The 27,651-nt window shown below is 39.6% G+C and overlaps 1 protein-coding gene across 8 annotated transcripts in view; it reads left to right on the top strand.

The window, feature by feature from the left end:
- Window positions 1-830: 830 nt before the first annotated feature.
- The window catches only part of CDIN1 (CDAN1 interacting nuclease 1), a 235,667-nt gene continuing 208,846 nt past the window's right edge, over window positions 831-27,651 (top strand). For all 8 annotated transcript variants that reach the window (XM_070378257.1, XM_070378260.1, XM_070378258.1 and 5 more), the window contains exon 1: window positions 831-1,142. In XM_070378257.1, the coding sequence (XP_070234358.1) occupies window positions 1,042-1,142 (101 nt within the window). In that variant the 5' untranslated portion in view covers window positions 831-1,041. The remainder of the gene's footprint in view (window positions 1,143-27,651) is intronic.

Below are 27,651 nucleotides of genomic sequence, written 5' to 3'. Positions count from 1 at the left end.
CATGACCTTCTAAGAACCAAGTAGATTTATTTATTTTAAATGGATTAAAGGAAGGGCTAATGTCCTAATCAATGGCCTCGGGCAAGCTGAGATCCACCCCATAACACATACACAAAACAGATAAATTCTTCCACTGACTTATTTCTCCAAATATTTACTGAACGCCTACTATTTTTTGAGAACTGGGAATTCGCAAATGAATAAGAAATTATTTCAGTTCTTGAGCACCTAATTGTGAGGAGTGAATGTCATATTCTTTACTGCAGTCATTCTTTACTCTTTGATGATGTGGGTTTTGTTTTCTAGCCTTTTTCCCAGCAAAGAGGGAGTGTTCCTCGTGAGCTGCACAAGTTTTTTTACTTCCCTCAACACAAGCCAAGCTGTTAAGTCTATGACGATCTCAGTGGGTTGGTTTGCGGTTTTACAGCTTCTCCTCTCAGGCTTCCAGGACGCAAAGAGTCCTTCGCTGAGAGAAGGCGTGTTTCTTTGCAGGCCTGTCTCCGATTGGACCTGCGGTTAAACGTGCGCGTTTGGAAGCGTTGGATGCGTGTTCAAATCGCGCGCCCTGGCAGACGTTTTTCCGGACTCATGTGAGCCCTGCTGCCTGATCAATGCGCCAGGACTCCCTGGCTTCTGGCAACAGGGAAGGTATTAAAGCCAAGAGCCTCCCACGTTAATCCCAGGTGGGCCATGCCCAGGGACCTCCCCTTAGAGATTTAGGCGCCACCTCTGCCTGCGGCCGTTATTTCCTGGTTGGCTTGCCCTTAACTGACATGGCGGCTAGCTGCCTTCGGCTGGGCTCACTGCGGCTGCTCAGAAAGCCGAGAAAGGGCAGTCTGTCCACAGCCCGCCTCCCGCCGCGGAGGTGCCTGGTGAAGTCTAGGCTTGTGCACCCAGGGGTGCAGGGGGTTAGGGGCCCAGGAAGTCGGGGACACAGCGCTGTGCTGCTGTGTACGCACCCTCGTCTGTCAACAGCAAGACTGCTCGAGACAAGGGTGTTCTTTTTACTTTCCCTTATCATCTCCCTGTCCCTGGCCCAACATGATACTGACCAAAGCCCAGTACGACGAGATAGCTCAGTGCCTAGTGTCTGTGCCGCCTACCAGGCAGAGCCTGAGGAAGCTGAAGCAGAGGTTCCCCAGGTAAGTGCCCATCTCGCCCCTCACAGAGCCCTTTTGCCTGCAGCAGCTGTGCCTGGCAGCCCAGCCGGTGCTTAGGAACCACGTGTCACACATAACTGGGGAGGAACACGAGTGTCAGTTGTTAGGCGATCAAGGATTCAAAAAGGTTTCTTCTTTGACCAGCCTTATAGGAGAGTCTTAATGGATGAATCCCAGGCAGCCTTCCAAGGCCATGCAATTAAGTTCAAATCAACAAATGTTTGTTGAAAACTTGGATTTTGCTAGTTGATGGGTGCACATAAGTAGGTGCTGCATAAATTTGTTATTGTTGTTTAGTTGCTAAGTCGTGACCTACTCTTTGCAACCCCATGGACTGTGTAGCCTGCCAGGTTCCTCTGTCCATGGAATTCTCCAGGCAAGAGTACTTGAGTGGGTTGTTATTTCCTTCTCCAGTGGATCTTCCCCTCCCAGGGATCGAACTGCATCTCCTGCATCGGCAGGCAGATTCTTTACCCTTGATCCACCAGGGAGGCCTCCTTGCTTTAATGTCTAGTGACAAATTGAATTGACAGATTCTAGGAATGAATGACAGGTGGCAGGCCTCTCTCAAAGTGGAAATATGAATTGTGGATTCAAAAGATGAAAATGGAGGACACTTTTAATTGGCCTCTTGAAACAAGTACAAGCCTAAAGGGGAGTCTTCTGGTTGACTGTGGCTCTCTGCTGCAACAAAGTGCCCTCAAGTGTTCCAAGCCAGTCAGAGACTGGTACCCTACGGATTCTACTGTTGCGTCAAGCAACCATATGGATGCACAGATGGGGGATGGCAGAGGACGAGAGAGGGGATAACAGAGGATGAGATGGTTGAATGGCATCACCAATTCAATGGACATGAGTTTGAGCAAGTTCCAGGAGATGGTGAAGGACAGGGAAGCCTGGTGTGCTGCAGTCCGTGGGGTTGCAAAGAGTTGGACACGACTGAGCGACTGAACAGTAACAACAACATTGGATACACATTTCAGGTGTATTTCATATTTCCTTTCTCCCTGCGCATGTCTTTTTTCCAATGATTTTTAGGCTTATCCAACTTTCTAAGAAGGGACTTTAGCAAATATATGTTATAGATTTCCTTATTTTAAAGACCTATAAACTGAGGCCCTGACATTAAAGAACCAATCCAGGACCAGAAGGGTACTTGTCCCATGTTTAAAGTATAGAGTGTTTGTTTACCTTTATTCTGTTTTAAAGCCAAATCCAAATTTATTCCATTTTACTCTGTGGCACTGAACACCATGAGCTTCCTTGTCTTTGACATCATCAAGGAAGTGTTTTCCAGCAGAGAGATTATTGGATAATTGGTATTAGTAATGTACAAATTTAAGGTCTTTTATGACTCAGTTTTTTCCTTGAAGGACTCAGTTTTCCTAACCTGTAATATGAAGGGATCTCTTTTGAATATTATCCAGATTTAATTTATCCTTTTATAGTCTTTAAGATTCTTATCAGATTTGCTAACAAGGAACAAAATTGACAGAGTTAGAATGGATGAAGGCTGGTCAGGGAATAGATTTTTCTGGGCAATTTTAAGATACATCATGCACTTAGATAATTCTGCTCTTGTTAAGTACTTATATTAGCACTGTATTTTTGATTCTCTCTTTTCCTCTCTTCTCTTTCTGTTTGCCTCATTCTTTTCCTTTCTTTTCCATAGCAAATACCTTCTCTCCGTTAGAGGTAACCTCTTCTTACTTTTATTAAGGTTTTATGTCTTTTTTTTTTAATTGGAATGTAATTGCTTTACAATGTTGTGTTTTTGCTGTATAAAAACATGAATCAACTATATGTGTATATATATAGCCTCTCTCCCATCCTCTCCCCCATCCTACCTGCCTATTCCTCACTGAGCACTGGGTTAGGCTCCCTGTGTTATACAGCAGCTTCCCACTGGCTATCTATTTTACACACGATAGTGTCTATGTCAGCACTCAGATCAGTCGCTCAGTCATGTCCGACTCTTTGCGACCCCATGAATCGCAGCACGCCAGGCCTCCCTGTCCATCACCAACTCCCGGAGTTCACTCAGACTCACGTCCATCGAGGCAGTGATGCCATCCAGCCATCTCATCCTCAGCACTACTCTGACATGAGATGGCTGGATGGCATCACGGACTACTCAGCACTCCAAGTCTGTTCTCTATGTCTGCGTCTCTCTTCCTGCCCTGCAGATTGGTTCATCAGTACCATTTTTCTAGATTCTACATGTGTGCATTAATGAAGTACACTTAGGAAAGACTCCCATTCCTTTGGGGCACCATGTGTCTTGCCTATTCTCATATGCATTTTTTGAGATATGGCATCTGATATGTATCTCCAAATACTTTTGCTTCTTTCAAATACCATTTAGGGTATAACTAACTCTTCTTTTACTGGAAAGTTTATTGAGAGAGCTGTACTACCAGCCTGCAGAAGGAATTGAAGAGCAGCATGGGTGGGAGTTCCGTAAAGTGTGTAATTTGAGAGTTGGCCTCAGTTTGCACTATAGCACTGTTTTACTTTAGAAGTTGGGTGCAAAGGACTTGAACAACCTTTAGATTTGACAGTTCATTTTACCTGAGGAGTAGTCAAGTAAGGACCTCAGAGATAATTTCTGGTGGTTCAAAGAAGTGACTTGTCAGAAAGCCTGGAGATATTAGATGGCTCAAAAGTGTCTAGAATACAGGTTTCATGACTTTCAGTTCAGAGTTCTATACTAAGCCACCTTAATTATTTTTAATATTAATAACAGCAGCAATAATTTTTTTTGTGTAATGTTCACCTAAATTGAATTCTGAAAATAAAGTACTGAAATGCTTTTTAAAATTGCTGAAAATTTTTACTTTGCTGATTTTAAAAGTAGTACATGCTCAGTAAAGAAAATTTAAAAATATTCATAATCTTTCAGCTCTGAAAATTTCTGTTAATATATTTTTAAAATATTTCTAGTCTTTTTTCTCTGTGCAATACTTTCTCTGCTAATATAGTTTACAGGTCCTTTTTTTCACATTTAACATATTGTAAGCATTTCTCATCTTTAAAAAGTCCTTATAATTTATTTCAAATAACTAATAATATCCACATTCTAGATGTGCTTGCTGGACATCAAGAGTTTTGTTTTTCTAATTTTCTGATATTATTTCTGTATTTATATCATGCCAAGACTGCTTGTTTTCCTGTTAATACTTTAGAATCTCAGGAATTGGGAATGACCATATCGCTTTTCAAACTTTTGGTCTCTTCAAACTCTGAAGAAGTACTGAGGACCCCAGAAAACTGTTTACATGGGATTTATCTGTTGATATTTACCAAAATGTAAATTAAACCTGAGAAATTTTAAAAATTGCTTATTTATGTTAAAGATTAATAACCATAATTTAAAAAAGCTAGTGAGAAAAATGGCCTCATTTTACACTTTTGCAAATCTCTTTAATACCTGTCTTAATAGAAACAAGATCTGTCTGCTTCGGCATTCAACTTGTGATATGCTATCTTGATTAAAGAATATGAAGACATTCTGGCCTTAGACAAAAATGTAATTGGAAAACTATTTTTGTTACTACATAATACCCAACAAGTGGTGTTTTTCTTAGAAGTTAATTGCAACGTGGAAAGTGAAACCATATTATAGAACTTTTTGGCCAGTCTTGAACTTAGAGTGGATCTTTCACCCATGCATAGTTCTTATCATCATGCACTGTTCATTTGCAAAATATTGGTTGTGAGTTATGCAAATCTTCTAAATGTTGTCATCATTACACAGCATCTAAAACAATCACATTTGTTAATATCCCCACTGATTTCATCAGAAAAGTCTGTAGGATTTGAAGCTGTAACACTTATGGTGATGGATGCACAGTTTTCCAATATTTGAGTTTCCCCTTGAAAGCTCGGTTTTTTCATTGGCAACAAACACTATTGGTTGTTTCTCTTGAAATGACAGGCTCATGTTTATTTTTGAGAAAATGCCTGCCAGATACCCAAATGTGAATAATCGTAGTTTGTTCATCATTCATCCAAGAATAAATGGTGTTCCATGGAAAGGGCACCTAGTTCAGCTCTGAAACAGTCATACAGATGCTTCCCCTTCAGATAGTCATCATGCTTCGATATGCAGTAGACGTGCTTCTGGTTTACCTCTTATTTTGTTATACAGAATGTTAAGAGGATGTGTATCTAGAGTTGAGATCTAATAAAATTAATAAGTGAATCTTAAGATATTCTTATGTGAAACTGGCTTTCTTTCTTCCTGCAAGCATGAGACTCCTAGGCCAGTTGTGTCCAGCCTTGGTTTGCGCTCAGGAGCTGACAGTTTTGGCCACCATTCTTTTTGCACCATCAGTTCTAATGTCACACAGAAGAAAAGGCAAATCAAGTCTTACTGTTTCTGTAAAAATAGTTTTGACCTTGTAGACCTTTGAGAGGGACTCTAGGGGTCCATCAGCCTCACTTTAACAACCGTGAGCAGTTGACACGACTGAGCACTTCACTTTCACTTTTCACTTTCACGAATTGGAGAAGAAAATGGCAACCCACTCCAGTGTTCTTGCCTGGAGAATCCCAGGGATGGGGGAGCCTGGTGGGCTGCCGTCTATGGGGTTGCACAGAGTCGGACACAACTGAAGCGACTTAGCAGCAGCAGCAGCAGCAGCAGTTTCAAACTAATGCAGGTCAGGAAGCAACAGTTAGAACTGGACATGGAACAAGAGACTGGTTCCAAATAGGAAAAGGAGTACATCAAGGCTGTATAGTGTCACCCTGCTTATTTAACTTATATGCAGAGTACATCATGAGAAACTCTGGGCTGGAAGAAGGACAAGCTGGAATCAAGATTGCCGGGAGAAATATCAATAACCTCAGATATGCAGATGACTACCCTTATGGCAGAAAATGAAGAGGAACTCAAAAGCCTCTTGATGAAAGTGAAAGAGGAGAGTGAAAAAGTTGGCTTAAAGCTCAACATTCAGAAAACAAAGATCATGGCATCTGGTCCCATCACTTCATGGGAAATAGATGGGGAAACAGTGTCAGACTTTATTTTTGGGGCTCAAAATCACTGCAGATGGTGATGCCATGAAATTAAAAGACGCTTACTCCTTGGAAGGAAAATTATGACCAACCTAGATAGCATATTCAAAAGCAGAGACATTGCCAACAAAGGTCCGTCTAGTCAAGGCTATGGCTTTTCCAATGGTCATGTATGAATGTGAGAGTTGGACTGTGAAGAAGGCTGAGCGCTGAAGAATTGATGCTTTTGAACTATGGTGTTGGAGAAGACTTTTGAGAGTCCCTAGGACTGCAAGGAGATCCAACCAGTCAATCCTAAAGGAGATCAGTCCTGGGTGTTCATTGGAAGGACCAATGCTAAAGCTGAAACTCCAATACTTTGGCCACCTCATGCGAAGAGTTGACTCATTGGAAAAGACCCTGATGCTGGGAGGGATTGGGGGCAGGAGGAGAAGGGGACGACAGAGGATGAGATGGCTGGATGACATCACCAACTCAACGGACGTGAGTTTGAGTGAACTCTGGGAGTTGGTGATGGACAGGGAGGCCTGGCATGCTGTGATTCATGGGGTCGCAGAGTCGGACACGACTGAGCGACTGAACTGAACTGACAGGGACTCTAGGGGTCCATCAGCCTCACTTTAACAACTGTTAGCAGTTTCAAACTAAAGGATATTTATATTTTGAAGGATTTTGATGTTTATTGACAAATTACTATCAAAAAGATAGTAGTTTTTGATCCATCCCTGGATCAGAAAGATTCCTTGGAGAAGGGAATGGCAACCCACTCCAGTACTCTTGCCTGGAAAATTTCATGGACGGAGGATCCTGGAGGGCTACAGTCCATGGCGTCACAAACAGTCAGACATGACTGAGCTACTAAGTCGCCTAGCTTCATTTGATGCTACTATTGGTTGGTTATAGTTGTCCTTTTCTGAAGACCCCCTTCCCCTTTCCCCCTTCCCCATGCATTTTAACCTGTCAACTTTTCCCATAGGAAATCTTGTATTTCATTCTTTTTGCTTCCTGTAACAATTTGTTCTTGGGAAATGACTGGGCTCTGCCTCTTTTATCTGAGGCATAGTTGTTGTTGTTCAGTCACTCAGTCTGACTCTTTGCAGCCTCAAGGACTGTAACCCGCCAGGCTCCCCTCTGTCCATGGGGTTTTCCAGGCAAGAATTCTGGAGCGGGTTGCTGTTTCCTTCTCCAGGGATCGAACCCACATCTTCTGCAGGTCTTCTGCATTGCCGGCCAATTCTTTACCTCTGAGCCACCAGGGAAGCCCATCTGTAAAAGGAGGAATAAAGCTCCACAGCTGGGAAGTAAGAGAACCAGGATTCAAACCCAGGCAGGGTCTCACTCCAGATTCTTCCTCTCCCTCTTCAATTCCTTAAGGCTGCTGTGAGGATTAAGTGAAATAAGGCATGTGAAACAGAAACAGTTAGTATAGTATAGAGGTTCTATAAGTATTTAATAGGTGGTATGATTACTGTTATTATTAGAATTTAGTAAATGGCCTACAGTAGAAGAAATGTCTAGCTAGTAACTTTTGAAACATAGAAGATGCAAATTTGCTTTAATATGGATCAGTTGATTGTATGCCTTTGGACACATAGATTTGATCATTAGTTGAATATGGCTCATATATCAGAAACTTGCCTTATATCTTTTATAGCAATATGTAATACCATTAAAACAACAACAACAATAACAACTTTTAAACCTAGAGTCACTGACTTTTTTAGAATGATAGCAGCACATTGAAGGTATGGGCTTCCCTCCTGGCTCAGACTGTAAAGAATCTGCGTGTAATGTGGGAGACCTGCACTCAATTCCTGAGTTGGGAAGATCCCCTGAAGAAAGGAATGGCTACCCCTCCATTATTCTTGTCTAGAGAATTCCATAGACAGAGGAGCCTGGCAAGCTACAGTCCGTGTAGCTTTAATGTGACACCACTCATGGTGTCACAAAGAGTGGGACATGACTGAGTGATTTTCACTTTCACTTATTGAAAGTATAAGTGAAAACCAAGTACAGGGCTTGGTTTTGCTGAAATTGGAAGATTGTTTCTATTGACCTTGTTCTCTCAATTGAATTGAAAGTTGGTACTCAGTTGGTGGTCAATTTTCTATACTTCTGATAATGTTACGGTGTACCTGGGTTCCAGAGTCATGAGTGAGAATAGCTCATAAAGGGAGAAAACGTCAGCCTTTTATTGAACTGGAAATTCTTTTAGTGTTTTTGCCAAGGAAATATAATTAATTTATATGACTTTCAAAAATAATACTTATATTTAGGAATATTTCTGTTTTGATCATTACTGCAAATTGAGAAAGAAATTGGCCTAAGAATATGATTATTTTATGTGTTTCCTTTAGTCATCTTTAAAAACATGCTTTTTTACTCTGTAAGATTTCAAGTTTTTATTTTGTTGCTGTATTTGTGAAAAAGTGAAAGTGAAAGTCACTCTGGACTGGGTAGCCTTTCCCTTCTCCAGGGGATCTTCCCAACGCGAGGATTGAACCCAGGTCTCCTGCATTGCAGGTGGATTCTTTACCAGCTGAGCCACAAGGGAAGCCCAAGAATACTGGAGTGGGGGTAGCCTGTCCCTTCTCCAGCAGATCTTTCCGACCCAGGAATTGAACTGGGGTCTCCTGCATTGCAGGCGGATTCTTTACCAACTGATCTTTCAGGGAAAAAGACTCTTCTGGAAGCCTATTTTGTTAAGTATATGGCATCATCAGTTTCTGAAGAAGTGCTTAACTTTTATCAGGTATTTGTGCCACTTTACATGTGCATAGTTATAAAAGTGATATGAACTTGAATTCCTGCAAAGGAGTATTTGAAGAAAACCTCATATAGTGTTATCCAGAGAAGAACCTACATGCTGACAATATTTCTTATTAGTTTGAGGGGGAGACTTTTATGTTATTAGATTATTGACTTCATTTTTAAGTCTATATTCAGGCATCCGACTTCAGTCTACTAAGTAATAACTGATCCTGGAATGTTTGCTGGTACAATAAAAAGGAATTATATATTTCCCTAGGAGAAAAATGTTCAATAGATGTATAGGGTAATAATGTTTTATTATTTGACTTTCAACAAATGTTGACTGAATTTCCCATTATGTTTTTATTACACATTTTGTGCAATTTTGCCATATTGGTTGAATTTTCCTTAAAAAAGCAAACAACCGATATAAAACCCCTTCTTCAGAGTAAGCATGAAAAGTGACCTTAACATATTAAAGTCAGGTACTGGTATGAAAATCATGTGGGAGACAGGTAAAGAATAAATTTTCCTTTCTTTTATTTTTGGTTGTCTTTTTCTTGAAGGGAAATGTCTTCGAGTGATTGTTTTGGACATTCTGGTTTCAAATTGCTGCTTTGGAGAGCTGGTATACTGTGATGAACACAGGAAAGGGGGTTGGCCACAGTTTCTCACTGAATGACAAGTCTCGGTGTCTTAGGGGAGCAGACAGACAGCTGCATCCAGGATGGTTTGGTCCATGGGTTTGGAACCAGCATGGAGCTACCTGTGCATGACGGATTAATATGGCACATGGGTGGTCATGAATCCAGCCCTTTTCTGGCCACTCTGGGGAACTTATTCTTGCCTCTACTTTTCTTTTTTTCTCCATCCCTACCTTTCAGGAGGCATCTTGATAACATATTTAAGAGTTAATAATGCTTCCTTATGAACCAGAATTTCCTTTTTGCCAAAGAACAGTGATCCAGTTGACAGTGTCAGCTTTTTCAAGCGCCTTCCCTTTACTGAGGTGGGATCTTTCTGTGCCTTCAAGACAGCAAATAAGTTTTTTGTTTTCCTTTTTTTAACCCAGTGTGGTGTTCAAACTGTAACCCTATGATAAAACCCGCAGTCTCATTAAAATAATCAAGAGCTCTGTCATTTTCCATCCAAAGTAAAATGTTAAAATATCTCAGGACTTTTTTTTTTTAATGTGTTTTAAACATTGAGATTCAGTTGCTAAAAATGTTTGAAATCAGTTAAACTTAAGAGAAATAACTTCAACACCATGGGAATAAATATTTTGTAACAAAGCAATACAAGTAGAGGAAAAAGTAGGGTGGATTCATGTGTCTTGATACTGATGTTCAGTGTAATACATAAGAACGGGATCTTTCCTTGGCTGAGTGCTGGCTCATGGGAGTTGGGGCAATTCTGTGTGAAGCTCAGGCTTTTTCTTAGGTTGTCCTGGGCTTCCCTTGTGGTTCAGCTGGTAAAGAATCCGCCCGCGATGCAGGAGACCTGGGCTCGATCCCTGGGTTGGAAAGATCCCGTGGAGAAGGGAAAGGCTCCTCACTCCAGTTTTCTGGCCTGGAGAATTCCATGGAGTGTATAGTCCTGCTGCTGCTGCTGCTGCTAAGTTGCGTCAGTCGTGTCCGACTCTGTGCGACTCCAAAGACGGCAGCCCATTAGGCTCCTCTGTCCCTGGGACTCTCCGGGCAAGAACACTGGAGTGGGTTGCCATTTCCTTTTCCAATGCATGAAAGTGAAAAGTGAAAGTGAAGTCGCTCAGTCATGCCCAACTCTTCGAGACCCCATGGACTGGAGCCTACCAAGCTCCTCCATCCATGGGATTTTCCAGGCAAGAGTACTGGAGTGGGGTGCCATTGCCTTCTCCGGTGTATAGTCTGTGGAGTTGCAAAGAGTCAGATATGACTGTAGTCATGAGTGAGTGAGTGTCCTGGGAGCAGTAGTCGTTTTGCCTTAAAATAGGCAAAAATAGAGACTTAAAATAGGTGGTGCATTTTCACTCCTTCCAACGTAACTCATGTATTTATTTTCAATCTTCTGGTTATTGTTAGACCTGTCCTTTGCTTCAGGCCTAAGAAAAGATGATACATAAATTCAGATCTTGTATTTATTCTGTTTTAGGAAATAGGCATAGCAGACCCTTGATATTTACAAGTGTTATCAACTCTTGATATTAAGAAGAGTTATCATTTACAACTTTTGAAAATCCCCAAATACACTGCTGGCACCGCAGAGAATGGCAAAGGTCTCTAAAGTTTGTCATGTACTTTTTAATTAAGTTAAACTCACTTCTCAGCTAACTAACATGCTGCTCCCCACATCAGCCTAGGGTCATGGAAAATTCAGATTGACCCTCAGCAAGTTTAGGGAATAGTGTTTGTCATGTATATTTGTGATCACTCTCAAAAAGTCAGAACTGGGTGTGTTTCATTTAAGACTGCTGTGGGTACCCAGCTCCAGCTTCAGGACACATAGAAATGCAGGGTGAAACGCTTTGTGGTCTGTCACTCAAGCTTGGGCCACACCTTAGCCCCCAAAGATTCCATAACTTGTGAGTGTCTTAAGACTTGTCGGGAACTAAGGCTCTTTGTAGGTGACCTCTTTCGTAGGTGGAATGTGAGAGACTAAAACATCATTTAAAAGCATCTTACTATAATCATACATGAAATTAGACTGGTGATTTTTTTTTTTTTCAATTTTTTGCTTCTGTCTAAAACTCTTCCAAGCTGATACCATCTTTTGTTTAAGGTATGTTACACTGCTGTTTGTTTTTGCTGATACTGTTGATAGAGAAAGCTAATAAAATTTGAAATTCACTTGTACTTCAAGAGTCTTTCTTATATCCCCAGTCCATTTAGCTAAGACACTAAATGGATTGAGTGTTGCAAGAAAGACTCTTGGTTGTGTATAGCATTGAAAACTTCACAGACCCTTGTAGCCTAGATGTAACAGATAGCTCACAAACATCATGTCTTAACTGACGCAGCTAACATTACCTAGATTCTTACTTCCTGAGGGCAGCTAAAATATATATTATTGTAAAAATACATTTAACATCCAGTTCGTAACATTTTTGGGCTTCCCAGTTTGCTCAGCGGTAAAAGAATCTGCTTGCCAATGCAGGAGATTTAGGTTTCATCCCTGGGTCGGGAAGGTCCCCTGGAAGAGGGCATGGCAACCCACTCCAGTATTCTTGCTGGAAAATCCCATGGACAGAGGAGCTTGGTGGGCTACAGTCCATGGGGTCACAAAAAGTTGGACACGACTGAGCAACCAAGCATGCATGCATCATAACATTTTGAATCTTTATCTGCACTTTGGTGGGCATGTTTAGAACTGGTCATGTGCTGATCACAAAAGCATCTCCTGAGGGATCTGCATAACTCTCTCATTATTTCAGATGCAGTGACTTAGAGAGTGTTGGACTGAGATCATAACTAGAGATCGTCTAGTCAAATTGGTTAGTGTTAAGAGAGGCAGAAACTGAGGAGAACTTGACCAGAATTACACACCTGGAGGCAAAACTCTCCTTTCATACTCTTTAGATAAAGATTACCAACTGCCCTGGAAGTCTGGCAGGCCAGGCTGGTATCAGCAAGGAGTGAAGGAGTGCTCTGGCCTGGTTGGGGTGGTGGCAAAGTGAAGGGACAGTTGTGTGCACGGACAGGACGGCCGCAGCCTTAGCCAGCCCTCCGCTGCCATGTCGGAATGTGGGCCTAAGACTGCCAGGGCTTCTGTTCTCTAGGAAGCAGCTCTAGATCTGATTTTTCAGGGAAAAAAAAAAAAAAATCCTGAATTTTAAATCTTGTCAATTTGTTTGAATTTTGAAAAAGCACTCTGTGGGCCAACAGTTTCCTGGCCAAACTAAGTCTGTGGGCTGAATTTGGCCTGCAGCCCACGGGTGTTGGAGTTGGCTCTTTCCAGCTCATGAGAGCGAATTGCAAGCATCTTTTCTCCACTCTGTACGATGTGACCTTGCATCAGCCATAGTAGGCGTGTTGACACCACCAAAATTGGCTACTGTGCAAACCTCAGCTTACCCGTCTCTCCCCAGTTTCACCAAAGACATTTATTTTATTTTTCATTGGGGTATAGTTGCTTTACAATATTGTGTAAGTTTTTGCTGTACAACACAGTGAATCAGCTGTGTGTGTGTGTGTGTGTGTGTGTATCCCCTCCTTCTTGAACCTCTTTCTTTCTCCCCGCCCCACTTCCCCTCTCTCCATGTCATCACGGAGCACCAAGCTGAACTCCCTATGCTATACTCTGTAAGCAGCTTCCCAGCGGCTATCTATCTATATAAGGCACTTCTTAAGCCTCTGCACCACTGCATGCCATCAGCAATTTGAGACCTTTGCATTACACACTATGGCCCTGTGGCATATCTTTTCTAGAATTTTCTTTACCCAGTTTGCTGTGACTTTTATAGCTTTTTTCCTAGAAAGAGATCATAACACATATATCTGTACCTAACTGATTTTTATAATATTTTTGTGAATGTTGGACTTTCTTTCCCCTTACCTCCACCCTTGGCTTTTTTTTTTTGGATCCGAAAAGAGGATACATAATTTTTCCCCCACCATGGTTATTATGGGAACTAGAATTCCAGTCAGTACCTAGTATATTGTAGGTGTTATGAATCATATTGTAATGGACATTTGATTGAACAGACCTAAAAAAAAATGCTGTTTGGTTATAAAACAAAAGCTATATACATGTCTCATTTAGAAAAATTAACCCCTTTCAGAATAGAGTCATTGACTAAATTTAGTGATTATTCATTCTATAGGAATTTAGAAATACTCCCATGGTATACCTAAGGGTTTATGATGTCAGAAATTATTTTAAGAGAGACTTCAAGCCTAGTTGTTACCTCTTCATTTGGCAACTATTCCAATATAAAAAGGAAAATAAACATCTCTGCAGTTGTAATGAAAAACAATGGAATGGGGGAGATAGCCAACTGATTACCATTTGATTTAGTACAGTTTTATAAAGACTTAATTATCGCACGTTCATATGAGTATTTCTTTTCGAAGTCCATAGTACCAGTAATAAAATGACAGCATACAACTAAAACAGAAGTTTTATTTGAAAATACAATCAACATTAGGCAAGCATATGTGTATTTCAGAATGTACATATTCTATGTGGGGCTGGGCCCACACCTGTGGTCTGGCCTGGTGGTATTGAGTTTGGCAGAGTTGTCATGGCTTGTGATCGACCTTGGGTGGTTTATTTAGCTCTCTCTGTTTATGGTTAATTATTGTATAAATCGATAGGAAGCAAAACCCTATTATTGTGAACTCCAGGAGGCCATTGAGTCTTTTGTTGTAGAGGCAGTTTTTTATATTGGTTTAAAGAACTTGGCTTTGGAAGTAGACATCTGAATTCTGGCTTCATGACTTACTTGCTGGTGACCTTGGTGCCTCAGTGTCCTTGTTTATAAAACGGGATTCTTAGGAACTTGACATAAGTTAGTACATAAGAAATGATTAGGCAGTTCCTGGTACTGTGTTGAATTAATTTTGCTGCTGCTTTTACTGTTATCATTGTTGATTTAAGGATGCTTGTTGCAATGGTTCCGTTCAGATCAGTTGCTCAGTCATGTCTGGTGCTTTGCAACCCCATGGGCTGCAGCTTGGCAGGCTTCCTTGTCCATCACCAGCTCCCAGAGCTTGCTCAAACTCATGTCCATCAAGTCATTGATTCCATCCAACCATCTCATCCTTACTCATCCCTTTCACCTCCTGCCTTCAATCTTGCCCAACCTCAGGGTCTTTTCCAGTGAGTCAGTTCTTCGCATCAGGTGGCCAAAGTATTGGAGCCTCAGCTTCAGCATCAGTTTTTCCAGTGAATATTCAGTGTTGATTTCCTTTAGGATTTACTGGTTTGATCTCCTTGCAGTCCGAGGGACTCTCAAGAGTTTTCTCTAACACCACAGTTCAAGAGCATCAATTCTTTGGCACTCAGCTTTCTTTATAGTCCAACTCTCACATCCATACATGACTATTGGAAAAACCATAGCTTTGACTAGATGGACCTTTGTTGGCAAAGTAATGTCTCTGCTTTTTAATATGCTGTCTAGATAGGTCATAGCTTTTCTTCTAAGGAGTAAGCATCTTTTAATTTCATAGCTGCAGTCACAATCTGCAGTGATTTTGGTACCCAAGAAAATAAAGTCTGTTGCTGTTTCCACTGTTTCCCCATCTATTTGACGTGAAGTGATGGGACCGAATGCTGTGATCTTAGTTTTTTGAATGTTGAGTTTTAAGCCGTCTTTTTCACTCTCCTCTTTCATCAAGAGGCTCTTCAGTTCCTCTTCTCTTTCTGCCATAAGGGTGGTGTCATCTGCATATATGAGGTTATTGATATTTCTCCTGGCAATCTTGATTCCAGCTTGTGCTTCATCCAGCCTGGCATTTCATGTGATGTACTCTTCATAAAAGTTAAATAAGCAGGGTGATATACTCCTTTCCCAATTTGGAACCAGTCTCTTGTTCCGTGTCTGGTTCTAACTGTTGCTTCCTAACCTGCATACAGTTTTCTCAGGAGGCAGGTCAGGTGGTCTGCTATTCCCATCTCTTTCAGAATTTTCCACCGTTTGAGGTGATCCACACAAAGGCTTTGGCATATTCAGTAAAGCAGAAGTAGATGTTTTTCTGGAACTTTCTTTCTTTTTCTGTGATCTAACGGATGTTGACAATTTGATCTCTGGTTCCTCCGCCTTTTCTAAAACCAGCTTGTGCATCTGCACGTTCTTGGTTCACATACTGTTGAAGCCTCACTTGGAGAATTTTGAGCATTACTTTGTTAGTGTGTTGTGATAGTATCTGTGGTTATAATAGCCTCAGTGTTAGAAACGGAAAAGATTTTATCTAAACCAGCCTCCTTATTTTCTAGATTTCCAAAGTGTATTTCTTTAACCCCAGTATAATAGGAAGCCAGCTTTTAGCAAATTAGGGTGAAAATATAGTCCTTAGCTGATACTGGCATCCATGATGTGCTTTTGGATTGGTGGCAAAATGGGCATCTCAAGGTTTGGATTGATTCCTCCCGCTTAGAAAACGGTCATGTAACGTGATCAGTGCCTAAGACAGAATAACTGGAAATGTTAAAACCTGACACTTTTATTTTTTAAATTTTTATTGGAGTATAGTTACTTTACAATGTTGTGTTAGTTTCTGGTGTACAGCAAAGTGAGTCAGCTATACTATGTGTATATATAATACATATATATATATATATGCACACACACACATATATATATATGTATATGCCCTCTTTTTTGGATCCCCTTCCCACTTAGGTCACCACAGAGCTCTGAGTAGAGTTCCCTGTGCTGTATAGTAGGTTCTTGTGTGTGTGTGTGTGTGTGTGTGTGTGTACTCAGTCGTTCAGTCATATCCAATTCTTTTCAGCCCCGTGGACTCTAGACTGCCAGGCTCCTATGTTCATGGAATTTTCCAGGCAAGAGTACTGGAGTGGATTGCCATTTCCTACTCAAAGGCATCTTGCTGACCCAGGGGTTGAACCCGCATCTCTTATGGGCTGGTATATTCTTTACCACTAGTGCCGCCTGGGAAGCCCCGTAGTCCTTTCTTATCAGTGAACTGTTCTGTACATAGTATCAGTAGGGAATTTATGTCAGCCCCTACCTCCCAATTCATTCCACCCTCCCTTTACCCCCTTGGTGTCCATGTGTTTCTTCTCTATGTCTGTATGTCTCTTTTTGCTTTGTGAGTAAATTCATCTGTATCATTTTTCTAGATCCCATATATAAGTGATATTATATGATATGTGTTTTTCTCTTTCTGACTTACTTCACTCTGTATGAGAGTCTCTAGGTCCATCCATGATGGCTGATAAAGCCTGAGAATTTTAGAAAAGTATGTTCTTATAATTACTTTTCTCAGATGCACCGCCCCCCCACCCCATATTCTGGAAGCTCTTTTATGTTTTTACTTCATCTTAATAACAGAGTGGTTATGAATTTATGAAAGATATTTGTATGAATACCAGTTTTGGAGTCAGGCTTTTGTACAAGAAAGTCATTTGAGTCCAGTAATTATATGAGTTCAAATGAAAGTCTTCCAGGGCATGGAGAGTTTGTTGGATGCTCTAGGTCATCACATGAGTGTGAATGTTGATTTCAGTGTTTAATATAAAGATTAATAACTTAGAAGAACTAGTGTTCTTAAACAATTTAAAATCTATTCATGATGCCAATACTGTTTATGAAAAGACCTTGTGGTAAACACAAAGAAATTATAGAAACGTTTTTAAAGAAAATTGATTTATTGTTTCTTAAGGCTTTGCTTATTATTAATTACAATGTATTCTGGAATGCGGCCTGCAAAAATTTGCTTAATTTATCATATTTCTCCAGTTCTGCTGATCATATAGTTGGACTAATAATGAGTTGGGCAATATAGTAATTCTTGCCCTTCCTTTGCTATTATATTTTATTTATTTATTTATTGGCTGCTCCGCCACAGCATGTGGGATCTTTGTTCCCCAACCAGGGATCGAACTCATGTTCCCGTGCATTGGAAGCGTGGAGTCTTAACCACTGGCCCACCAGGGAAACCCCTTTTCTGTTTTATCAGAGAGCATGTCTTGTAAGTTTTTGACATGCTTCACTTAAACTGCTTAGGCCAGATTGGAATAAAAGTATTAAAACTGATTAGAGATCTTCATGCTTTAAAAAATAATAATACTTAAAAACTCTGACACTCTGAAAAATAGTTGCCTGTAGCCAAAGATGGAAGTAAAAGTCATAACTATACTGTAGATTGAATTTTGAGGACAATTATTTTCCATATAACTCTTGTGAAGTGTGAAACAAGATTCGGTTTTCATGTTAGAGGTGTGAGGAGACTAGATTTGGTGCATTTTCATGAAAAATACTTTATTCATGTGCTGGCTTTTTGGACAATTGTATTCCGCACTGTATTAGAGTGGCGCAATAAATTGCTGAATATACTGTCTGCTGAATATGACTTTACCATGAAAAATTTGATGCATGGAGAAGGAAAGGTTGGAATATATCAACCTTTTCTGACAAGGGACTTCGAATTTTGACCTAATACAGGTGACCTTTGTGCGCAATAAAAGTGAGCTTAATCTTGAGGTCAAGGTTGAGGTGAATGGCAGGGCAGCGTGGCAGAACTTATGCTGATGGTGGGTACTTCAGAGCCTTCGTAGCTATTGGCTAAATGGGAGTCTGGCACTTTTTTTTTTTTTTTTTTTCAATTTTAAGCATTTCCAGGAGCTTATTTATAGCTAGTTGTTTAGCTTTTTAATGCCATCCCATTTCCTCAAAGCTCAGCTATCTGTTTAGCTGTGGTAAGTTTGTCTGTTTTTATAAAGTTTACTGTTTCTGAGTGAAAGGCATGAGTGTGCTATTATTTTCTGCTCTGTAGATAAGCCTTAGCTAAAAATAAAAATGTTCTTCTGGCTTATAGAAAAGACAACTGACATATATAACCTTGGAACTGAAAATACATCTTCTTTGAAGAGGGTTTATTTCTTTGACAAGTTGAACTTTTGTCATCTAACTTTGGAACTGTCAAAAGAATTTTTAAGTACTGTGTACCTTTATCTAGATTATAATTAAGAGAACTCTCATGAATTACTGTCTTAAAAGGTTTAGTTGATTTAGAGACTGGTTATTCCCTTGAAACTTTCTTTGAAATGCAACTGCTAATGCATTTATGTTATCATATAATATGATATAAACTATTTTTAAGGTTTTACCTGCCATGCAGAGAAGAAAAAAATGTTTAAAAACATAAATTTCACTAGTGACTACCTCAACGGTTTTGTCACAGATGAAACTGCAGCTTAGCAAAGCATCAGGAAAAAACCTGCCAGCAGTTATGTTTTCTGAACACTTAGTGAATATTCTGCCGAAATAATTGGTTGAAACAACAAACAGTCAGGGGGAGAGTGTCAGAGACTTCTAAGGGAAAGAACTTCTCCTCTTTTAATCGAGCCTGCAGAATATATTCCCTGGGACTGATCAGCTCTGGAGCGCTGAGGTTTGATGATTGGAATGGCAGGAAAGCATGCTTTCAGGACATAACGAATTGACGAGGCCATCCATCATTTGTTAGCATACGCTGAAACGTGGGCTGTGTGTGCAGAGGCCGGTGATTTAGTAAATACTTGGGAGATGAATAGAGCTCACACACAGGGGAAGATATTGCTGTCCTTCAGCAGCCCGAGACCCAGGCGCCTGCTGAGAAGGCCCTCTGACAGCACATCATCAGTAACTGGCCTGTCACAGTCAGCGGTGCCCACCAACCATCGCCAGTATATTAAATGCATTTTTAATATCTGCTTCAGTAGATTTAATGAAGAAAATTGAGTTTCCATACTCCACGCGCTGCTTCTTCAAGTGTTCTAAGGCATGGACTTTTGCCTGCAGAAGAAAGGGGGAAGACCATGCTGGCAGTTAGGAGAGCTGATTGAAAAGGACACTCAGACAGAATACTGTGCAAACAACAAATACTTTGAGCAGCGTCGGCATCTTGTTGATGTTAGAAAAAGCTCATTTTTTTTTTTAAGAGGGTTTATGATTTAGTTCCTAATTCCTTTCTTCCCTCCCCGGCCTTTTCCCTAGAAGGGTTGAACCTGCTGCTAAGAGATGTATGCTTATTGATCTGAAAGGAATATTAAGGGAATATTATGATTTGGCATATTTTGAACAGAGACTCAGTTTTCAATTAGTTTGTGTTTTAAGATACTGTTTGAGTCTTAGGATTTTCGCATGAAGACATAAAGTAGGCTTTTGCTTAGCTAGTTGGCTTCCATATTTTTGTTGAACTTGTTAATCAAGTTGGTGTATTTTTGTCTGGGATCATGCTCAAAATGAATGTGAAAAAAATTTGTTGGCAGCTTGATTAAAAAGTGCTCGTATACTTTCTTAGACTAGATGGTTTCTTTAAAAATTGTGATTCAAAAATGTTCAATTTTTCTCTCCTAGCAAAGTTCATAGATTCCTTCTTTTTAATGAGTTTCAGTGTTGACATTGTTTACTACAAAATAGCAAGACAACCAATTAGATATAGTTGCAAGCATGTACTTTAAAGGTTTCTACTTTTGTTTAAAAAAAAAAGAAATCCCGAATATGCTCTCATGTTCACAGAAGAAGAAGCTATGGAATGGGACCTATAAATCTGATTCCTGCATGTGTCAAAACAGTAATGTATTAAATGCATATTATTATAAAAATTTAAGACATGTCTTAAACACACTTACATTTTTATAACACATGGCAATATTAAATAATACATTTCCTTGTTAGCATCTGTTTGCCGTCATTGTTGGCAAGACCTATGATTTATTGCTTAAATTAATGACCAAGACCATTTTGGACCTGATATATGCCCCTAAGCTTATTACATCACTAAATAAAATAAAATGTATGCACTTGTGACAGAGTTATTTTTATAATTGTTTATCCCTTTAAGTGCCCTATTCAGTGATTCACTGAAAGGTTCATAATGGTTGGCTTGTAACCAGAAAATAATCTCAGAAAGGTAAAATGTATTTCTTGTTTAGAAGTAAAATGCCAGACTTATGGTGATGATAGGGTCCCAGCAAGAATTTGCAACACTCAAACTCATTCTTCAGTGCTCTCAATTAACTCTTGTTGAATTTTTTGAGGCATAGCCCCCCACCAACCCCAGAGTTTAATGCTGCCTATTAGTCCTGGTGCTCATCTTCGTATGATCTCCTCAATATAGATAAAGTGATTTTGTTCTGACATAAAGCTGCAAGGGTTAAATTCCTTACAAGGATTTTTCAGGTGCCATTATCATCATGCATTAAACCAAGCAAGATTATTTTCCTATTTTTAGTTCTTTTCTTTGGGGAGATTGGAACTTGACTGTTTTTATATTGAACTCTATTTGACTTCATAGCCTTTATCTTTCCTTTCTAAGGGTGCAGTATGCTAGACCCTTTAGTATTTTACAGTTACCAGTTACCTAAAATCACTCTGCTGCCTGACTTGTAATACAGTACAGTATGGCTTTGTGGTTTTGCTCCTCAAGAAGTATCTATCTCATGAACTGTCAGCTTTCCTGTCATATGATGGTGAGGCAAAGTGAGCCCTGCTTCTGGACTGCAGTGTCTGCAGCTTGAAACATTTGGAGTCTCTTTGGTACCTGAGAATAATACGCCTGGGAAGATTACTATTTTGCAGATATCTTGGGACAATTATCACTCATAAATGGAAATGAAATTTAGCTCCTAAGAAAGATCTTTTCTTCGTCTTACTTTCATCTCACTTTTATTGCATCATTTTAAACAAAATAGTTCAGTGGTAATTGAAAGTTGTCCTTTTTTTCCCCCTTAGTTTTCCTTCCCAAGGCAGTTGATCTGATGACGTTTTTAACACTTCTCTCAGAAATGATGAGGCCAACAAGTACTTGTGTTTTTCTTGAAAAATTATATTGACCTTTTCAACTCTGGGCTCTCATCTCCCACTTCTGATATTGGTATCACCCTGTTCATCTTATTTTCCTTGTCTGAGAAACCTACCTCCAGATAAAATATTTTAAAGGAAAATTGATGAGAAGGAGTCTTAAGTGCCATTGTCTAATTCTCCCTCTCTTTCTCTCTCCCTTTTTACTTTTTGGTTTTTTGAATATTGGTAAAGATATTTTTCTTTGACCATTATAGTTACTTTTGCCTGTTTATTTGGAAAGTATACATTCCTGTCTTTTGCTTTCTGTTTGATAGTGAATTCCTTAAGGATAGGAACCCTGTGTTTTGCTGTGATTTTATCTTCCAACTCCTCCCACTGGTGCCTAGCACGGTATTGTGGTGCTTTTATGCATTCAGTGAATTCTTGTGAACTTTCTTGCACAGGTCAGTGCTTATTTTTATGATCCCTTTTGCAGAGAAGAAAAGTTAGAAAAGTGTTTCTTCTTTTTTGGCCAGTATCGTTCAATCTAGCACCACACAAAGAACTTGCTCTTCTTTCTACAGTGGTTTCTTAAGCTTTCAGTTTCTGGGTAAGGCTGTTTAAGTCCTATTTAAAAATATTAAAGTATTCAGTAGGCAGCTAAGTGCTTAGCCTCATGTACTACTTAACACTAAATGAAAGTAAAATTTAACGCAGACATGGAACCATTTGTTATATTTTAGTAGATGAAGCAATGGCTGTGTAAACCTTAACCTTGTAATTTTGTGAGTCCCACTTTATCATGTAGCTGTAAGGGTAATCAAAATAAATCATGGGAGATGAATAAATATTTTCTAGTGCTTTCTCTGTGCTTTCAGAAGTGATGCTTGATCCATGAAATTTTAGTAAGTGTATTAAATAAAACAATATGATGTGCACTGTGTCAGATCTGATAAATTATTCGGTATAGGACATTTATACAACATATGTTGAGCTGCTACGTGAACAGCTTAATGACTATAAATTATGTTCATCTGACTTGCCATTTTTATATTTTGTTAAAAGTTGCACTATTTGTATTGTAGATATATATATATGTACACACATACATATATAAACACACACACATATATATATTGGGGGGCAGGGAGAAGAAGGCATAAGAAAGGCACAGGTCATCTCTGCAATGTTCTGACAGTGATCCGGGGCTCCTCAGCTGTGCAGTGTACATAACACAGATGTTGGGGAGTCATCTGTCAGCCATGCCTCTCCTATGGAGTTAAAGTTCTAGAGGGAAAAGAATTTGACACAGTGCTGTCACTGTTACATTTTCACAATAGAAGAGCATGCAAATCTTGAACCTCCTGCTTAGCAGTAGTGCCCTGTCTAATGTCTGTGCTGGTTAGAATAAAAAATCATGGGTGCATCTTGGGCTCAGAGATCTGACAAAGGTCATGCTATGTTGGGTATTTGAATTGGAAATTGTCTGGACTTAGATTTTATAAAGCTCCCACTGTTGTGTGTGGGGAGAATTTCAGCAGGGTTTTGTCCCTGGAGAGGCCTCTTAGGCCCTTCTCTGTCCTATGAATGAATTTAGATGTGAGGGTTACTCCTGCCTTAAAACTGTTAAGTTCATTTTGCATACATCCCTAGAGAGAAAAACTGGCAGATGCTTTTGTCTTGGAAGTGTTTAAAAGAAAACTGCAGAGCAGGAACAAGAGAGAAAAGAGGCCCTGTGTGGAGTCCCAGAACATTTTGGAAATGGCCAATATGCAGTTTTCATCAGTATGAAGGCGGGGTGCAATATGGTGCCTGTAGCTCACGAGGGAATATGAATGTTGATTAAGCATACTCCCAGGCTTTGAAATTCTGAAAGCAGTGTCAGAATAATGGATGTTGAGCAAATGTCAAGCATTTGTTAATTTCTCTGTTATTTGGAGTTTATCTACCATGATCAATCAAATAAGCTAGTGCTTCTCTCTTGTGGCATGTGTCATTGATATGGTGATTAGGTGGCAAGAGAGACCTTCTGCCTTTTTTTCCAGGTAACAGATTATAAACGAGTAGACAGAGCTTTTCAGTTGAAGATCTGCTTATGGCTTTGTTTGGTAGAAATTTGGCTATTAACTGAGTACTCCAGTGATGGTATAAAAATCTGTGACCACGTGCCAAAGATATTAACTATGGTACCATTTACACCAAAACCAGCACTGGTGTTAGGATTTCCATCTAAATATTGTTTCCACTAGTTTCTAAAGCTTTGATGTGAAACTGGGTGAAAGAAGTTCAACCCTGGAAGGATTCTGACCTGTTAATGTTTGTTGATGGAGTTTTTTATCTGTTTTTACTTATAGTTGTTAATTCTAACTCAGTGATTGACTTCCGTTCTTTGGAGACAGTAGATTTGCTTCACGTGGTTCAAAGCAGTTTCTTTCTATTATTTTTAGGAAGCAGCGCTACAGTGTTTTGCTGCCCCACATGCTCAAAAGGTCCTTTCGAGCAGTTACTCAACTGCAGATTATTGTGCTGTAGTAACATTCCATGCTGCGAGAAGCAGTTTCCAGTTAGAATGTGAATGGCCTTACCGACTGGGATTTCATTAGGGGTTGACACTAGGTACCCTGCTTAAGTGTCCTACCACTGAGGACAATATAACTGAGACTGAAAGGGGGTTTTTGTGTGAAACTGCAGTGGCTGGAATCAGAGACCTGTAATCGGAGATTTGGTGTTTTTCACTTTCTATTCCCTCTTTTCTTTTCTTAGTCCTCGCCATGAAGCTCCTGTGATTCAGGTGGAGATGAATATGATCCTTCCCCACCTAGATCTTGTGAAATAGGTGCCTTTATGATTTTTGGCATGCTCTTCCTGCAGAACTGGATCTCCTGAAGTGATCTGCCCCCTGCTTTTAAACCTCAGTGAACTTTCTCTGAGGATTTACAACTGGGCGGCTATAGGATATTCACCCCATGAACTGCCTGTGTGGTTTCTGGGGGGCTCCTTTCAACGTTGCCATAATGTCTCAAAGAGCATGGCAATTTCCAAAGCAGAAAGCCTTCAACTTTCTGTTCAGGTTAATAAGATGCTTTATCCGTACTGTCTCGTACTGTCTCCATCAGGCCTTTGGTTTGGGCTTTCTGTGCGACTGGAACTTTTAACCCTCTGCGTAAAATCCTCACGTCTTACCTGGAACGTGACACCAGTGAGCTCTACCACTGCAGAACTTCCAGTATCATATAAATAGAAGCACTGCTGACTGGCTTTTCTAGACTTCTGTCTGAAAGCTCATCATGACCATTCATTGCCCATAGCATCACTGAACCATTCACTCAGTCATACACCAAAACACTTAGCCTGTTACTGATATGCAGCTCTCAAATCTATATTCTGTTCATGGGGGTAAAGCCCTTGTTCCTAGTTTAGATTAAAAAAGACATGAAAAATTTTGTTACACTGATGAGAATTATAATAACGAGAGCACTATGAATTTCATATACTAGTAATTCTTTTTTTCTTTATGGCTTCACTGTGTGACTTGTGGGATCTTTGTTCCCAAACCAAGGATTGAACCCCTGCCCTTGGCAGTGAAAGAGCAGAGTCCTAACGACTGGACCAGTAGGGAATTCCCCACACTGTGACTTCTTAACTGTGTTACTCGTGAATGCTTCAAAGCACTGCGGTGGAAGGTGTTGGTTGTTTTGGTGGGTGGTGGCCCTCAGTACTGGCCAAATTGTTAGCCCCTCTGTTTTGTATTTCAGTCAACTCTTCCAGTGCCTACACATAACTAAACTTTCCTTCCTCATGTATGGCAACTATGAAATCATGAGTCATTTAAAAAAAAAAGTGCAAGGATAAATACTGTTTCCTACTGGACACACATTCTAATGATAGCCGAGATGTTTTGGGGACTCTTAGTTAAAAGTATTTTTAGAGCACATAACACTGTCTTTTAAATATCTCCAGTGGTGACAAACTGTGGCACTTTGAGAATGAATCTGGTGTCTGGAGACAGGCAAACATCATTAGACTTGAAAAATAATGGAGCTAATGCTGCAAAACAATCATAAAGTCTGGATATATCATTATTTTGCCATGTTGTACAATTCAGTAACAGCCTTTTACTGGATATTTGTCTGTGTTTCCAGATGTGGTGGCCCCCCGGTATTTTGATAAGATGTAAGATGTGACTATGAGGCTGGCTTTCTTGTATAGCCTGTGCAGTGGTTCTGAGGCGATTTCCACATACGAGTTCTGTTTTGAGTAAAGGCAGCAAAATTGGCAGTGAATGTACAGACTCTACTCCTTCTCTAGGATGATTACTTTGGCCGAAAATAGTTTAATTAATCTGTCCTTGTCTGCTCACTGAAAATTTTCATTCTGTTACTTTATCCCCATACTGGGTAAGTATGTAGACTCTTCCTTAGTCCCCCTACTCCCCCCGACCCTTCCTGTGTTCCTCCAAGTAACTATTGAGAGCTAAAACACATTTCCTCCCCATCATTTCTATTACCCATTTCTCTGGTGGTGGTTAATAAGTGATGAAATTGCCAAAAGGCACACATCGTGAGGGAAGAGGAAAAGTGAAGCCTTATGTATCAGCCAGTCCTTGAATACCATAGAGGTATCTCCGAATGTGATTTTTAGTTAATTAAAATTTTTTTGTTGTTTAGAAAGGAAGATTACAGTAGTTTCAGAATTTTATCCTCCAGCTTAAGAAGCATTTTCATAAGACTTTTTCCTTTTTCTGGTGGTAGTTGTAGTGGAGGATGGAATTACTTGTTTAGGCCTCTAGTTGGGATAGAGTTTGAAGGATGAAATTCGTCCTTTATTTTTATTTGCTTTTTGCGTTTGGTGTGGACTTTTTGTTTGTTGAAGAATTGCATTTAATTCAGAGTAACAGTATGAGGTCTTTTTCCCCTGTTACATCATTGAAACTCATGCTTTATCTCAAGATAAATTTAAGAGCTCAAACTCTTCATTCCTCTGAAAGGAAATTACACCCACAGTAGAGTTGGAAGGATCAGTATAAAAGGCTGAGTAAAGTCGGGAGACAGAGCTCTGCAAAAAGTTATTGTCTTTTGCACAGTTTGTAATGGGAGGAAATAGGTTAAATTCTTTAAAAGCCACATTTCTGAGACATCTGTACATCTCTTTCTTGGTTTGGTGAAAATTGATTGAACATTTTTTGTTCATGTTTAAATTAAAGAGATAGGGTTTTGGGTAGCTAAGTGTAGTTACACGTTATTTGATGTTCAGTAATTATGTATCTGGTTTTAAAGCTGTTTCAACAGAATATTATTACAAGTTTCTGTAGCAGACAAGTTATTAAAATCTTGAGAATACTGTGGATTCAAACAACTGGTTAGGATGCAATCTGAAACTTGGGCAGTAGGCAGCTTTCCTTGTACATCAGTGATTGGTTCCACCCTGAAGAGGGTAGTTACACACTGCTCTGCACTTGACACATGCAAATGCTAAATACAGTAGCAGCGTGAGGTCTCTGTCATTAAGAGTAATTTATGTAATGAAAGCCACCTGGCTGTTTTTTATAATTAATTGCTTGTAAATAATAAATTTAAATATAATTTATAGTTTTCTAAATTTGATTACTATATAGACCCAACAGCAAACCTAAAAGAATTGGCAATTTCATCATTTAGTTCAGTGACTTTTAAAAGATATATTAAAAGTGATACACACCACACACACACACATATGTCTCCTTTCAGGAAATATTTTTACTCGGAAATGTATGTATTTGTTGTAAAGTAAATATCAGGTGAAAATATTTTTGGAGGTGAATGGTAAAAATGTAATCTAGCCCTGCTAGCTTTATTTGAGTTGGAATGCTAATTTGGAAATAGCCTGATTTAACTTTTACATTATTTCAGTCAGCATTTTAAAATTATTTGTGCACAGAATTTAATACACATAGAAGAAAGTGTACCTTCTTAACAAGAATGAAGTACAATGAAATTCTTGGGAGAAATGCTTACCCCTTATTTTGTAAAATTCCAATTATGTTTTGAAACGCATTTCTATATGAGGGAAAAGACAAGTATATGTATATATGTTATATACCATGGTGATAATAAGAGACTGCCTAAATGATTTACTAAGCACACTGTCACTCATTTAAGAAGGCTTTACAGTGTTTCTTTTTATGTGGCCACATATATCTGCTACCAGAGAATCATTTTTTGTGATGTAGTGGAAAATACTAATGATTGAGATGGCTTGAGCAAAAAGGGGACTTTAGAACCCTGTCTTCTATACTTCCATTTCATTAAAAAA

Source organism: Bos mutus, chromosome 10 (assembly GCF_027580195.1).
Source record: "Bos mutus isolate GX-2022 chromosome 10, NWIPB_WYAK_1.1, whole genome shotgun sequence".
Classification (NCBI taxonomy): Eukaryota; Metazoa; Chordata; class Mammalia; order Artiodactyla; family Bovidae; genus Bos; species Bos mutus.
Note: the sequence above shows the minus strand (reverse complement) of the source record. Positions and strands in the feature narration are given on the sequence as shown.